This window comes from Nipponia nippon, unplaced genomic scaffold, assembly GCF_047370975.1.
Source record: "Nipponia nippon isolate SJK-2023a ecotype South Korea unplaced genomic scaffold, ASM4737097v1 scaffold_3, whole genome shotgun sequence".
In the NCBI taxonomy this organism is placed as follows: Eukaryota; Metazoa; Chordata; class Aves; order Pelecaniformes; family Threskiornithidae; genus Nipponia; species Nipponia nippon.
The window spans coordinates 76,810,869-76,826,718 of NW_028262347.1; the positions used below are offsets into that span (position 1 = coordinate 76,810,869).

A 15,850-nucleotide genomic window follows, 5' to 3' on the forward strand; every position below is an offset into this window, starting at 1 on the left:
TTTGTTTCTTCCAGCACTGAAATGTTAAATTTTATAAACAATTTGGCATGAGGTTAGCTGTAAATAATTCCATGGTGCACAAGTATAAAATATTTTGTGCCTGTCCGTGGCAGAGTCCTTGTGCTTTGATCATCTCTATAATTTAAAAAATAAACCACATACTTTAGTAATAATTTTAGCTTCAGGACTCTGGCAGAATTTATTGGCAGAGACAAAAAAATAACATACTTAGAACTGTAGCAGGGTTTACATACTGCATAGATAAAACTGTGTATTGGTGCATACAAATTAGATAAATGCATGGTTCCAGTAATCTCTGCTAAACTGAAAATGAAGTGTGAACAGCTCTACTGCATATAATGCCAGGACTAACATGAAAAGTAGACACCCTTGCGGAAAAGAATCCTGTGTCAGAGCCAGAACATATATGAAAAAGTAATAGCAACCTCCTGTCCCACCTGCCCTGCAAAACTCTGTAGATGAAAATTACCTATAGCAAATGATAAAAAAAAAGAGGGGGGGAAGATGAGATGCCTGAGTTTCTATAAATAACACTCAGCTGAACTATTACCAACAAAATCTGTTAAAAACCAGCAACTGCCAGCAACTAATAGAGAGAGATGTTTTTTCCATACAGCCTCCTGAGACAGATTTAGTTGTATCCATTTTGTGTGAGACAGGTTTAAAGCTGTTGCTATGTCATCCTTTGCTCTGCTGGCTGAGCTGATGGAGGTTTTGTGCTACCCTGGCTGGTGGGGGAGCTCGATCATGTGCCGTGGCAGCCGCAGCGTTAAATTGCCCGGCACGTCCCACTCCTCCTCTCCTGCCCCTGCCTCACGTTGTGCTCACTAAGCCGAGTTCCCCTCAGGGGAACCCTCCGCTGTGGGGCCGCTTCTGCTCCTGCTCAGTCAGACAGTTACAGGGTATTTCAGGCCGTGATGCAGAGTCCATCATTTTAAGCAGATGCCTGGATGGGCACAGGGGACTCTACTCATACTGAAAAATACGTTACTAAAAATCAGCAGGAATTCACTGAAATCAACTGTTCACTTTCCCCCCCACTCTTGTCATAGCAATTTAATACATTGAAATTTTTCTTTTGCACCATCTGGTTAAGGTAGTTGTGTGTCTTAGATTTTTATTAAAATTTTTTCCCTCAAACGACATCTCAAATTGAACAGCTAAGGGCCAAACCTCTAAGGTAACTGACAGTCAGCTCTTCTTGTATTTAATGATGTGCACGTTGCCCCAATTTAATTTATAATGATGTTCTGCTCATTTACAGTTCTCATGAATACATTAGCAGAGAATAAAAATCATCAAGTCACGTTCTAGACTTAGGAGGACAAATATTTTGTACAAACCTGGAACAAAGAGAGTATTGGATGGGCAGGACAGGAAGCAGCTCTCTATGCCTCCTGTCTTACTACAGACTAGCTGAGCCTTGGGCGCTGGCTTGGCGTTCGGGAGACATTTCACCATCTCTGAGGAGAAGGAAAAAAAAAAAAAAAGAAAAATGAAAAAAAAATCAGGCACTGCCCAAGCCAGAACCTTGTGCATCCACTTGCTTGCAGCGGTGAGGAAAGGTAGAAGCGGCAACAAAGCAAAACCACAGGGCCAGGCATTTCTGAAATAAGCACATAACAAGGAGAGAGCATCTGGATCTTGAGCTTGGACTTGGAAACTCCTTCACATTTTTAGACCTAAACTGTACATCAGTCTTTCCCTCCTATCCTCCACTTTGGGACTGTTCAGATCCAGATCTGCACTCAGAGGCAGGTGTCTCTCTAATTACGAGCACAATGCTGTGTGCACGACTCGATCACAGAAGCAACAGTTAATACTAATGACCCGAGATGTCCTCTCCCCGCTTACGGAGGCACAGCTCTCTGCTTTAACAGGCCACGTACCACACCACGCACAGCAGTCACCCTCACGAAGAGCTGTTTATTCAGATGACTGCTAGAATGGTATTTTCCACTTCTCACTCCAGCTCTTGCAGGCTTTTTAATTTCAGCTCCATGCTCAAGCTTCTGGAAGTAGAAAACTTCCCAGCCAGGCAGAGGTGAGGCAGGGCATGCTGGGATGGAGATGGATAGTCCCACCGGTCCTTTCAGCCACTGCCGAAATGCCCTAAGCAATGCGCGAAGGGACACTGTGACCGACACAGACATCCGCCATTTCTCATCGGCGCCCACCGCACGAGGCACATCGCAGCTCGTGCAATGGGAATACCCAGCTTCTCCTCTTGGCTTCACGGCAGGATGAAGACAGAGTAGCCTGCAGGTCTCACAAGCTGCTCTTCGTATTGCGGTAAGAGACGGTTTGTGTTTTAGATGAAACTACATAAAGTTGTTATGAATCGTTGCTTCACCTTGAGATGGTGGTATGCCACTGATAATTCTAATCCTGCATTTATTTTAATTGGACATCTTTTGGGACTGAAGTGTTACTTAGGTACCTCTTTCTTACACAAACGACGAGGTTCATTCTCGGCTGCGGCCAGCGGGCGCCATCACTGCCTGTGCTGAGGCAGCCTCACCGCTTCCCTCCTTTCCCCCAGAGATTTTACCTCCGCACTGACTGCTGGCCAAGGGCAGCTGGGCACCTCTTCAAGCAGATATTTCACACGGCATCAGCCGGTTAAATCTCAGCCAGGTGTCTGCAGAGCAGTTCTTGCTTCAGCCCCGTAAAAAGCACCTGTTCGGGTACATATGCTTTTTCTTTGACTGTTCCTTCCTCTTTCTTCCAAACGTGCTCACCTTACAAGATGGACTTGGCTGACTCTTGTTTTGCTCATGGCTGACCGTGCTACTGCAAATGTCATTTTCCTACCCCTCAGCTCACCACTGAACCACACCAAGGTAGGGGGGAGATCAGAGCTGCACCATCCGAGCCCAGTACGAAGCAGCCAGACTGGTTTGGGTCCGCCAGGGCTTGGGAAGAGCCCAGTAAAGCTGGGATGAAACAGACCAATTCAAATGTGGTAGCTGGAATGAGCCTTGCCTGGCTTGGCTTGAGTGCAGAGGAAGGGTCCCAGCAGCTGCCAGCTGGGTTGTATTCCTGGCCTCACTAGTGGTCAAATATAAAAATATACAAGTCCCTTGAACACGCCCGATGTTTGCATCTCAAGCATGGGAATAATCATCTGCCATTTACCTCCCTCCTAAGGCCTTTTATGTTACTTTGGTGATGTTTATAAAGAAATTATTTCTTTGGACTGAGGAGACAACACAAGCGCATATTGTCATTGCTGAGCAAAAGAGGATTTTGTTACTGCAAGTGTCTCCAAGTCATGTGGCATTCAGGGTCATTAGGTATCATTCTCCTCCTTTCTGTTGTGCTTTTATAACAACGTAGAACGCAGCTTGCTCTAAACAATGTTGGTAATAAAGGCAGGCGATCAGCAGGGAGATGACACTCATTTTAAGCCTCATTAAATTTGTCAAATAAAACAGTGTATATCAATAAAGAAGGGTGTTCTACTTTCCATCTTCCAACTGGGTACTACAAATAATGAAGAGAAATTTACAAGTAGGAAAATATTCTCAATATAGTCTCTTACCATGGGAACAGCATTCTTAGTAGGTTGAGAGGGAATATAGCACAAAACTTCTGTGGTCTAACTATATACCAGACCTCAAAAAATTTTAGTCCCTGCTGTTAATTTACAAATTCCTTTCCAGAGGACTAACTGGTACATGGCAAGGGAGACCTAGTGGATAACTGAAAAAACAGCGTTAACTGTTTTTTACTCCTATAGTACTTGTTCTTTATATAGCAGTGAGGGTAATTTATGTAGAAGCTAAGTGGGGAAAAACGAGGTACTTAGTTGTGGTTAAGACGACAGTCAGTGGCAAAGGCTGAAACCCAACTTGACACCCCCCTTCCCCCATCTCGCCTATAAAGTGCTTTCCATCCTGCTGTATCCATGTAAGTGGAAAAATGCCATAATTGCCTGATCATGCAAGAGGCCGGTGTACTCCAGACGATAGTGCCTTCCCGCAATATGTGCAGAGATTCCCTTACGTAATGTCCCCCCCTATTGTTCTGGTTTGCTCCCAGTTAGGTACTAGGCATCAGCCCCAAATGTCGCTATGAGAATCAAACCAAACCAACCAAACAAAACCCCACAACCTAAGTTTGACTATGCAAGACCTAAGGTATGCTATTCCCATTAAAAAACATGAAAACGGAATTAAAATCTCACAGAAAATACTTCGAATGGCTGGAGCCACGGCCAAGATTTGCTGTGCTTCAAATTAGACCCCAGGGGAAAAAAAAAAAGTCATCTACTAAAAGGATACACAAGAATAATGACTGGAACAGATATTCAGATTTGCCACAAAGCGGCACTAGCAGCAAGCGCCATCATTTTAGTGGTCTCGGGATTTGTGCTCGTTGCAATTAATACTTTTGACACAGCTACTGTCAGTGCTTGATATTAAAGAGGATACCTTTGGTGATAACTTGAAAAATTGGGGTATGGTGCTGTGAATGTAGATAATAACCAGAATACCATGTGCTATTTGTAAACAGTTAAATATTTTGAATATTCTAAATGACTCTTAGAGGGAAACAGAGTTCTATCTGAGGTCTTAGAGATGGATGTCAAGAGACAAAAAATATGAGAACTATAAAATACATAAAATAATAATGTAGGAAGACTTAGATTTGTGTGAACAGAGTCATAAAATAAAAAAAAAAAACATTCAACACAAATAAAATCCAACATATTGCCCATTCTCTAATCCACCTATAGTTACATCTTAGTCCATGGACAGCCAGGCTGTCCAGGCTAAAATGAATTTGGGGATCTGTATTGCGAAAATGCAGCACCCCTCAGACAAAACCACGGGCTCTTCCACCCTCCTGGAGAACAGGAGCATCACCACAGTCATCTCGGAGTCAGCTCCCACACTTACCAACGCAGTCCTTTTTATTCCAGTGCAGTTTCTTTCCAGGTGGACAGACACACTCATAGCTCCCCATTGTATTAAGACACCCATAGTCACAGCTACCATTGCTGATGCTGCATTCATCAATATCTGAAACGTAATTAGAGTTGAGAAGAGTATTAACTGTATGTGAACATGTATATTGTGCATTAAGATATTATGTGCCTAAGGATAGCTGTTTTCTACTACATCTTTTATATTTCAGTCTATATAAACATGTATAAATGCAGGCAATACTCATGTCAAACAACTTTATGAACATTGAATGTATTTGTCCTTAGACACATACTTAGCTCCTACTCTTGCAGAGATTTATGCATATGATACAGTTCACTTGCCAGGACTGAAATTCTTGGAAGTACTCACAAGATACACAACATGCTCGAAAGTCTCTGCAGCATCTGGACAATAAAGCATATTGCATTATATGGAAAAATGTCAAAGGCATAAACATCTGTGAGATTCGATCACTTTTGCGTATCAGGGAGATAAATTCTCCATAGCGATTCACAGAGTTTGCTTTTAGAAATGATTCAGGTGGAGGAAACTGTATATTTGATAGGAACCTAGCAGCTGAAATATGGTTTATTTAGTCTTCTACTCCTCAAATAAAAATGAAAGGTAAGAGACTGCAAGAAGGCAAAGCAATTACCAGATATTTATCGCTGATATTCCACATAAAATCTTTCAACTTCAGATACATCAGAAAAGTATTTAGTCAATATGAGGTGCAACCTTTTTAGTCTATGCAACCAGCATTTATATACTTGTGGGTGACACATGGCTGAACTCCCATCTCCTCTCCTCCCACCACCAGAAAGGATGTTTATCCATCATGCTCAACAGGAGTTGTGCTGCCACGTACCCACCTCTGGATCACACTCAGGCACATCTGGGACACCAGATGGCACAGGCCGAAATTGGGATAGGGCACCAGTGAACCAGCAGTTGCACATCGCTGCTCCAGACTTTGATTTACTACAACAGCCATAACCTAAAGGCCCTTGCTATGGACCACAGCCCTGTTACTTTAGGTACTGCACTAACCTCAACAACAAGTGGTTTCTGCCCTTTGAACACAGCTACCCATCCGCTTGCTAAGACGGTAGCGTCGCTGTAATAGACTTTCACAAAGCACGTAGGTTGCGCCATGTGACATATGCTCAAGCGAGCCAGAATGACACCAAATCAACATGAGATATACTGAATTGCTAATACTCTGGCTTGATGGTAGGCCTCAAAATGTAACTGTAGAAGGAAAATTGTCACATAAGGTGCTTCTAAGGGAAGTCTGGCCATAAAGGCTCACAGGCTGAGTGTCTAACTGCCTTTCCAAACCACGCCTGAGCCCAGGCTTGAATTCGGATTGCCGTGTGCTTGGCACTGTGTGAATCCATACGGTTTGCAGGAACACAGTCTGAGTTGAAGCCACCCAGGCACCAGTTTTGGAGGCCAGCGACCACATCTGAAGCCAGAGGGTGAGGTGCAGGTAGGAGGTGAGGCTGATGAGGGACTGGGCTCAAGCACACACTTAGGCCCTGCACTGATTAAGAAATGCAAGCCTAGACATATTAGCCAAGGCTTCCTCGGGCTTCTTGGGGCACTTGACGGGAACATGAGAGTGTTTACTGGGGCAGCTGCTGGAATCCAGAAACGGCTTTCTTTTTCTGATGCCTGTGTGGTTAAGCAAAAATCCAGAAAACATGGAGTACCCGCATAAAAGAAACTGAGAAAAACACCCTAATGCAACAGGTGTGTTTCTAGAAAACATCATGATTTTTGCGTCAGAGTCAGGGCTTCTGGAGGTCCTGGGTCAGCAGTTCCAAAAACTGACAAGGGAGATAATTCCAGCAAAAACTTTTTCTGGGAAATTTTGTACCTAGTAGCTAGGCTTCTGCTGAGTGCAACAGGGGAATCTGCGTGCTAACCCATACTTCAAAACACACATTGAGTCCACAGTGCTCCTGCCGCTGAGCTCTGGCTGAACTGTTCAAACACGGGCTCTTGCTGTCAAGTACCTCAGCCCAGAATTAAGCTCCTGAAGAAGCAGCCAAATTCCCAAAGGCATTGAACAGTCCTGCAGATTCTGCTGACTCTCCTAAGGTCACTTAACAAGGTGATATATACTGCGGGTAGGGCTTTACATCAACAGGTGGTGTAAGCGCTAGCACTGTCCTTCTAAAAGACTCCCTTACGATACACGACTTTTATTACAACAGATGTCATGAAAAGGATCCCAGAGAGAGCAACTAGGGTTGCCCCTCAGCATGGAAGGCCCAGAACAAGGACACTGCCACATAGTTTATTAATTACTAGTAAAGGGGAAGCAAGATGGAGAGAAAGCTTATTAAGAAGCAAGCTTGCACCAAATCTTTTTGAAGGTTCTCATTATTTCTCCCTCATTTTGACTTCTGCTCAGTGCCACATGGATGGCAGCCAGGGCGGGTTATTTGTTCCACTGCAAACATCACCCTCCAGGGAATGACTAAAACTAATGATAGGCCTGAGCGGCAAAGCTCAGGGCCTGGACAAGTCTGGATTCAGAGCTGGGATTTTGGGTCTGCCCATTATGGAAAAAAGCAGGAGGTTTGGATCTGGTTATGTTTTTGCCCGAAGTTCAGCATTGAGTATTTCCAGTTAGAGTTTTGGTCCCACTTCAGTCTTACTAAAAAGACTGAAGCTGAACTGAGGCTGAAGATTATTTAAAGACTGAGGCTGAACGCCAAACTTTGAGGCTTTCCCTAAATTAATACGTAAATAAAGTTATTAAGGAATTAACAGTGAAACTGAAGATCAGTCTCTCCACACCCCACATAAGTCCCCAAAACTTTCAGACCCTGATTTTGCTTTCCGAACTGCCCTCAAGTGGAGTCTTTTTCCAAACTCTTTCCTTAGATGGACTCCTATTTCTCTCCCTGCCTGCCTCTACTATACAGTGAACTCATTTGTTACTTATCCTGCTCTATACAAGAGATACTAACGTACACTCCCTACACCCTTCTCCCAAAGAGAAGCCAGGCAGAGACATCATTAGTCGTGTCTCACGTTAACCCTACAAAATCAGGTGAACTCAGCGCTCAGACAAGTGAGGGGCTACAGCATCTGTTTCTGCTACATCAGTTTGCATGGTACAAACTGCATTCCATGGGAACGGAAACAACATGAGCCTTTAACTGTACCTTGGTGACTCAGTCTGTAGCATGATTTCCTTAGGAATACAGAGAGGACAACTCTTGCATATAATATGTACTACAAGGCCTGCTCCACAAATTAAGAGTCATTAGGGCCCAACGCTGTTCTCGGCAATTCCTCTAACAGGCTTTCCCTGGGCTAAGTCTGACTCAGATCAGAACCTGGCCTGAATACATGGATTTTGTGGATTTAAAGTCGGGCCTTTGTTTATAGTTTGATGCAAGCTTTACTTGAATAATTAAATAATTAACTATTAACCATCTTTTAACTAAACAAAACCGTTCAGTTTTATATTTAAAAATAGCACGGAGAGTTTCTTTTGTGTCAGTATTTTCTAAAAATACTGGGGCTTCCAGGTTTTGTTATAATTTTCTCTTGTCACTTTTGTTTGCGTAATGCTGACCTGATTGGTTAAAAGCACGATTTGGACTTAATACACTTAACAAATCCCTCAAAAAACCCCCTTTGCTCTCCTTTGACCAGTGTTCTGAACACAACCAAAACCTACCACACTTACTAAACGTTCAGGCAGGAGCCCACAGCAATACCTGGGGGTGTTAGCCAGGCTGGTGGCAGGCAGTCTCGTACTGTGACACCCCTGGCAAACACTGGACTGAGTTTGAGTGCTCTGAAATTCTCCCGCCTTAGTCAAGTAGAAGTTGAACCTCTAATTTGGTCATCGCGGTAATACCGCCCTATGACGCACTTAAAAAACATCCCTCTCCTGGATAACTGAACACTACAGCACCAATTCTTTCCCGTTATGCCAAAAAGGTTGAAGAGCTGAAGTAGCTCCACAGAAGATGGGAAGAAGGTGCCCCACAGCCTTCCGTTATGAGTTTCACAGGCAGTTTATGTTGCAGACTGGTAAGGACAAATACCAACAGAGGCAAAATTTGTCAACTTTGTAAAACTGACATCCTTCTCCTATCCTCTTTGTTGCCCAGCATTTGAAGCCTTCCTTCTGTAAACAGAGTTTTGACTAACCGCGCTCCTGTGGAGGTACCAGTTGGTACCCTGCACCTGTAAACTCGGTAAGGAAGCTCACCCGGTGCAGCGCGATGAACGCCAGCCACGCGGCTGCTTTGTGGTGGTTGTGGAAGAATGGCTGCGTCCATGCGGCAGCGGATGCAAGTGCCACAGCTACAGGGTTCTCATCTATGCTGAGACTGCTATGTACCACCAGCCAAAAATGCAAGGACATTGGTTTTTATTTATGTTCTTCTGGGAATGCTTCAGCAAATTTGAGATGTTGAAATTTTAGTCACGCCCAGCTCATGCTATTTTAGCTTTATTTTAACTTTATTGGTTTATCTTCTTCAGTTCTAAAATCTTCAGCTAAAATAATGTGTGGCTCAGTAAACAGTTCACAAAGCAAACAAGCAAACAGATAAGCAAAACTCAGTTTCCAAACCTCCACAGTGCGTCAGTCCGTACAAGGTGTAGCCTTTATGGCAGAGACATTCAAAGCTTCCAGGGTAGTTGATGCAGGTGTGATCACAGGTCCTTTCGAAGGAACACTCATCTATATCTGAATTCATAGAAAAAGCATTAAGAAATTAAAATCCAGTTAAACTAAATGGCTGGAATTTCACATTCGGTTGCAAGATCTTGTTACTGATAAAGTATCAGGTATCATCCCAGGTAAAATCTGAATAAAATATCGTTCTCATTCCTCTAGTGCCTTGTAAAGAAAGGACTGGCAGGTACCTGGAGAAAGGTAAGAAAAGATAATTTAAGAAAAACCATGAAGACTGTATTATATGTGTTCACCATTAGATGGCAACCTTTAACTTCTGATCATATTTACCCAGCAGGGCTGTGGGGGTATTAAGGTTTTGGGGGGTTAGCGGCACAATGGAAAAAAGTTTTGAGCTGAATGAAGTCGTCCCCTCTTTCCCTGACCACTCCTCTGGCATCTTGCCCACCAGGACAGGGAGTCACTCGCAGCCCTCTGCTCTGCCTAGGCGAGGCTGGACAGACGCTGGCGCAGCTACCAGGGGGCAAGCAAAACAGTGCCTGGGAATAAGCCGGTATCAGCAATGGACGGGCCGCACCTAAGACACAGGGAATCTTAGTCCGAAGTCCGCATTCTACCTCATTCAAGAAAATTTGACCTCTTCGCCTTAAAAAAGCCAGGCATCTCTAATGATCACTGCTCACGAATGTGAAACCCTCATTTACATCGTCTCTTCCATCCAGCAGCCTATGAGGGAAGCACTTAACAGCACATCGCTTTAAAGAGAAAAAGGTTACGCTGAGCAGGGTGGTACAAAGGTTTATTTGACAGCAGTTGTGACGGAATGGACTGGCTGAAAACCGTTACGTTAAAGGTACCTTAAATAGCAATGTGGGCAAAATAACAACGCTTTTGAGTGAATTTTATCCTCAAACAATTGGTTCTTTAAAAATCCTCTTCAAGGATTAATTTTTCTGTTAAAAGGTCAGAGAAATTAATACAATGGCATTATCTGAGAGTGGTAATTTCAACAAATCTCATTCCTCCAATATTCCTGAAGTATAAATTAATGGAATAGTATTCCTCTAGTAGCTTGCACACACACTAGAGTTGCTTATTAAGAACATAACCTGAGCAACACCATTACTATATATAACGGGGACTTCCATATTGTACATGCTTAGAAAGCTGCAGGTGCTCGAAAAAACTTGAAAACTCACCAATACTTAAGGCTATGCTACCCAGTTCCTATATCCAAGTATTACTCAGAGTTTTGATGTTTAATGAGACATTCTAGGTCTCATCCTGCTATTATAAATGCAAATACTTCAAGAACTATAAAATTAAGATTTTGTGTATGTCTACACAACCCCAAAATCTGTGTGAGAGTTTATGCACAAATTTAGAATGCTGTGAACAGCTACATTTTTATATGATCTCCGATTTTAAGTGTTTCAAAACACACATACAAAAGAGAACTCACAATGTGGAAAGCAACTGTTCAGGCAAATGCAGAACATAAAATGAAATACACGTGATGAACAAAAATCTCCGCTATCCAGTTTTGTGCGTGCATCACAATCACTTGTCATGATCAAGTAGCCAAAACCAGACAACTGAGATTTTCTCTTTTTTAAATCTATTTCATTTTAATGCATTTTCTATGCATTTTAAAATATCATTATTTGAGTTCTGAAAGTAATTTCTTTTTAAGGTTTCCTTTATAGTCTTGGAAATATGCAGCTTTTGAATACACATAAATGGCAAACTGTTTCAGTTTTCTCTAAATAAATACATAAAGTAAAATCATTTGGGAATGAACACTGCAGTTACAGTTTTAAAGGATTTTTAATGCATAAGAAGCCAAATCATACATCATGGTTTCATTCATGTGTAACCTGGTTCCTGGTGTTGCAGGAAATTTACAAAAGCAGTTCATTTTCTGGCCTCTGACTTACCTTGGAAGGCTCTTTTGCAAAAATAATTTCATGTTTCTCAGTAGTGATCTTATCCTGTACTAGTTTAGTCAATGGTGTTTACGCATTGCTTTGTGTTGTTACATATTATGGCTTAGGCCTTTACGGGTTTTTCTTTACATTAAGAAGGATGCATAGCCCTCTTTGCCCGTGGAAACAACAGTCTGTCTAATAACATGACCGGTCATCTGCTTGCCAAATAACAGGCGCTCACGACGGACAAATGCATTTCTAGTACACGAAATATCAGCTACTCATAAACTTATATTGCTTACACTGGCTGGCAGAGACACTGAAACAAACACTTTTATTATAATACAAAGACTGCTATTAAAGGCTTTTTGGCCATTTAAACCCCTCATCCCACCTCCTGCTGCTGCTCTCATAAATTCAACCCCTGCTGAATTCAGCATCTTGCTTTGGCCGATCGGACGCGGAAAGCCTCCGCACAGATTTTTCCTTGCTCAACAAGAAGCCCTCGGCCCCTCTCCTCCTTGCCTGAGGAGGGCAGGGCCAGGCACTGCCCAGCTGAGCTTTCCACAGCGCCCTGCCTGCAGAATCGCCAGCCCCCTGAGGAATTCAGCACTGGTCATAGAAAAGGCAGAAATATGCACCACATACTCTTCACTAAAAGAAACTGGTGGCGTGATACGGGATGCTGAAATCCTCTTGCACTCTTTTTTTAAAAAAAAAAAACAAACCTCTGAAGTCTGTGTTCTGGGTGCTGTTATCCCCTCGCTCCCAGAAACTTTGAAGTTGGCCCTCACACCTTTGTGGTGCTCTACAATACTTTGCTGTATTTACCCTGAAAGGATGTGCTTACTTCCCACCACCCTCACGACACCGGTGTATCTCATGAGAGACTGAGGAGCGGGGAGTCACACCTGGTTTCCACCTTCACAGCCCTGGGTCTCCAATCCTGCTTACCACACAACTGGGAACGAATGTAGGTATCTAAACCTCGTCTCCTCTGTACAAACACTACTACAAAATCTCGTAGCATTATGTACTGAAGAGAAGCCCAAAAATACAAAAGCAGAGATGTGGCAGGTTACGGCTAGGGAACTGAGAACAAATAATTTCTTTTTCAGTTTTGTGGTCACCCCCCCACCACGCGTACACACTCAGACACACACGCATTTTTGTATTGGGTCGCTCTAAATTTCTGCCCTCCCACTCACCAAAATAAATACTGAGAAATTAACTTTCTGGGTCTGAGGTACTCTTAAAAGAATTTAAAGTTATTTAAGTTAAGGTTTTGAACTGTTTTAACATGAAAAGTCAAAATGTTTTGTTTTCAAGGAACTGCAGTGGAAAACTTCAACTTGAGGTTGAAGCTTGTATTCTATTTTTAGTTGAATTTGGCAGGAATTCACAAATAGTCCAAGCTGTCTCAGAAAATTTCAGATTTGCTAATGCACTTACTTGACATCAAACACATTCTTTTTACTTTCACTTAGTCAAAAATTCCTATCACATTCACCACTGTAATCAGCACAGGCAGTTGTGTCATTGCAGCGTGTTGAGAGTCCTCACAGCTTAACTGTCTGAAGCTTCCAGGAACTATGGGGCTAAATTAATCTCTGGTAGTACAGGACCAGTTTCCTGCCAGAGGCAGGGTTTTTTTAGGATTACTAATGGTGGCATATAAATTCTAAGATGAGGAACTCCCTCCTTCACAGCAGACGACTCAGTGGAAGCGCCAAGTTCAGGGGCTGGAGCAGACGACCTCCAGAGGTCCCGTCCAACCTCCGCCACTGATCCACGCGCACGCTGGCAGCCCCACTCTCTTTATGGTGTCCCGTGCTACCGAGAGCTCTCCTTCCAGTCGCCGTTTCCATGACATCAAGGCATCATCTCAGACTGAATAAAGTCCAACATCTCTGCCATCAGTCCACGTTCTCATCTCCAAAGAGAATGTTTGAACAGTGGAAGCACTCCTTTATTTTTGCCTAGAAGGGATTCAACTCAAAGAGATTGTTCAATGGTTTAATAAAAGAGCAGGATTTCCCTGTGTTTTTGAGGGAAGCAATTGTTGCCAACGGTGGTCATGCTTGATAATATTTGTTTGGCTCTGTTCCTATTATTTCAAGTCAGCATTTGGATTTTATTGTTGATTTTTCAATGATACTTAGCAATTTTTTTTTTAGTTCATGCTTTCACATATTAAACGATCCCCTAACGATCTTTATTTTTCTTGAATCTAATGTTTGTTAGCGGGTGTCAGATTGTCAGTACTGGAAAGTAAAGTCTTCCGTCTATCTCCAGGAGGGAGCTACCGCAGATCGAATTTCTTCTAAGTTTCCTCACACAGATGTGTCTCAAAGGTGACCTGAGGGAGCAGGGAGAAAGCAGCTCATTTTCCACGCTCATTCAAGCCCCTGCCCTTTCCACTGATGCTGCCAGTAGACTCCCAATTACAGTAGCACCAATTGTTCTGGTGGTTTGTGTGATGTGGACACTGACTCATTTGTGGACGTAGAGTGCAGGGCACCAAGAAGCCATCGCACAGTAATGATTTTTGCTAAGTCTGAAACGGAGCTGGATTCCTACCAGCAGCTCTGAAGTGAAAGGCTCCTTTCTGTACTCTGTTTCCAGCCCTCAAATGCAGTCCCCTGTATTCTTGATTGTCATTGCTTTCTTCTCTAAAATAAATTTCAGCGTAATTAACAGAAACCAACGATCGGGACATTAAAGAGTAATGCAGGACATTTCCGAAAAGCATTAGCATTGCAAGCAAGCAGCTCAACACTGAACACACACAGGTGAGGCTGGTGAATCACACTGGTTTTAGAGATGTTTTGAGGACTGCAAACTGATGTAGAAACTGCTGTGACTCCCTGACAGAACGTACGCGTGCAAAATTCACTCGCACAGAGGCAGACGTGGGATTTGGGGGCTGTGGTTATAGAACTGAACAATTCAATGCCCAGCGTGCCTGATCTCACATTAAAAAAATATTGCAAAAAATAAGGATTTCCCCCTCTTTTTCTTCCTTAATATAATTTTGTTTTAATATTAATAACAAGTGAAAAAATTGGTTAGAGAAAACTAATGGTCACCACAACAGCTTTTCTCTGGGACTAGGTTAAGCAACTAGGTTAATTTATGAAACGGGGAGCCTCCTTCCAAAACACGGGCCACGTATGATACTTCAATAAGAGTTTGGTCTTGTTGCTTGGAGTATTTTCCATGTGGTCTGAAAATAAACACGGCAAGGGGAGATCACTGTTATTCGGTGGTGCTATTTGTGCTACAGAGAACAAGACAGGAGGGGCTCAAAGACAATCGATAAAAGCTGTAACAGGGATTTGGGACAGAGTGCAGACTGTCATGATTCTGCAAAGATTGATTAATTAATGATTAAGCAAAGAACCCATCTTGTATTTGATTTGTCTGTGTTCAGTGAAGCAAGACACGAAATATACACCAGATCACTGCATATATACAAAATATAGACGTTAAATTTAAATATACTATTTCACATAGAAATAACATAGCCAATAAATACTTTTTGCTTAGAAATAGAAAGGAAAATAAAAAGAAATATCTATCTCTACTATCAAGTCTTTCATCAGTAGAAGCAACTCATGACACCCTGAATGCTGGTAGAGCACTTCAGTCAAAAATGGTCACAATGTTGCAGTAATACTTTGAGGTGCTGTCACAGTCACAACTCCATACGCTCCCAATCCTCTCAGTTAGCTTCAGTATACCTTCATTATGGCAGCAAAGATTTATATATATCTCGTAACTGCTGCCCAGGATGCTGTGAAGAACCTACACAGCAAGGAATCTGTGGTTTTCGGAGTCGTGTATTAGAAGTATTTGACCCCCAGGCTGGAAGCGACGGCCCAGGTGTCCCACCACATTGCGCACAGCAAAGCCACTGCTCAGTACAGTGGGGTCATCTCCTAACGCGGCCGCGTTCTCCTAATGCAAAAGTCTACACTATATAGTTTTATTTTGTCTGTCTCACACACCCTTGGTTTATTTTTAACTCTTAAGCCAAATGCGGACTCGGTGTGGAGTACCCCACTCAACGGATCACGCACACGAGCCAAACTCAAGGAAGGCTAGTCAGAACGCTTTGTGTTCGCTTTTCTCAGCTTCCAAGTCATCGGCTCCTCTGAGAAACAGAGCCTTTCCTTTTTCTCATTCATTAAGCACACATACATAGAAACTCTAAAGAAGTGTTACATGATGTTTTTAAAATAAACACTAATGCTATTTTATATGTATTTTGGCTGAAAGTTATTTTCTGT

General features: G+C 42.8%; 1 protein-coding gene across 7 annotated transcripts in view; it reads right to left on the reverse strand.

The window, feature by feature from the left end:
- The window catches only part of SCUBE1 (signal peptide, CUB domain and EGF like domain containing 1), a 227,516-nt gene that overhangs the window by 24,207 nt on the left and 187,459 nt on the right, over window positions 1-15,850 (reverse strand). For all 7 annotated transcript variants that reach the window (XM_087766557.1, XM_087766556.1, XM_087766555.1 and 4 more), the window contains 3 exons: window positions 9,565-9,681; window positions 4,926-5,048; window positions 1,365-1,484 (listed from right to left, as the gene is read on the reverse strand). In XM_087766557.1, coding sequence (XP_087622683.1) covers window positions 1,365-1,484; window positions 4,926-5,048; window positions 9,565-9,681 — 360 coding nt within the window. The remainder of the gene's footprint in view (window positions 1-1,364; window positions 1,485-4,925; window positions 5,049-9,564; window positions 9,682-15,850) is intronic.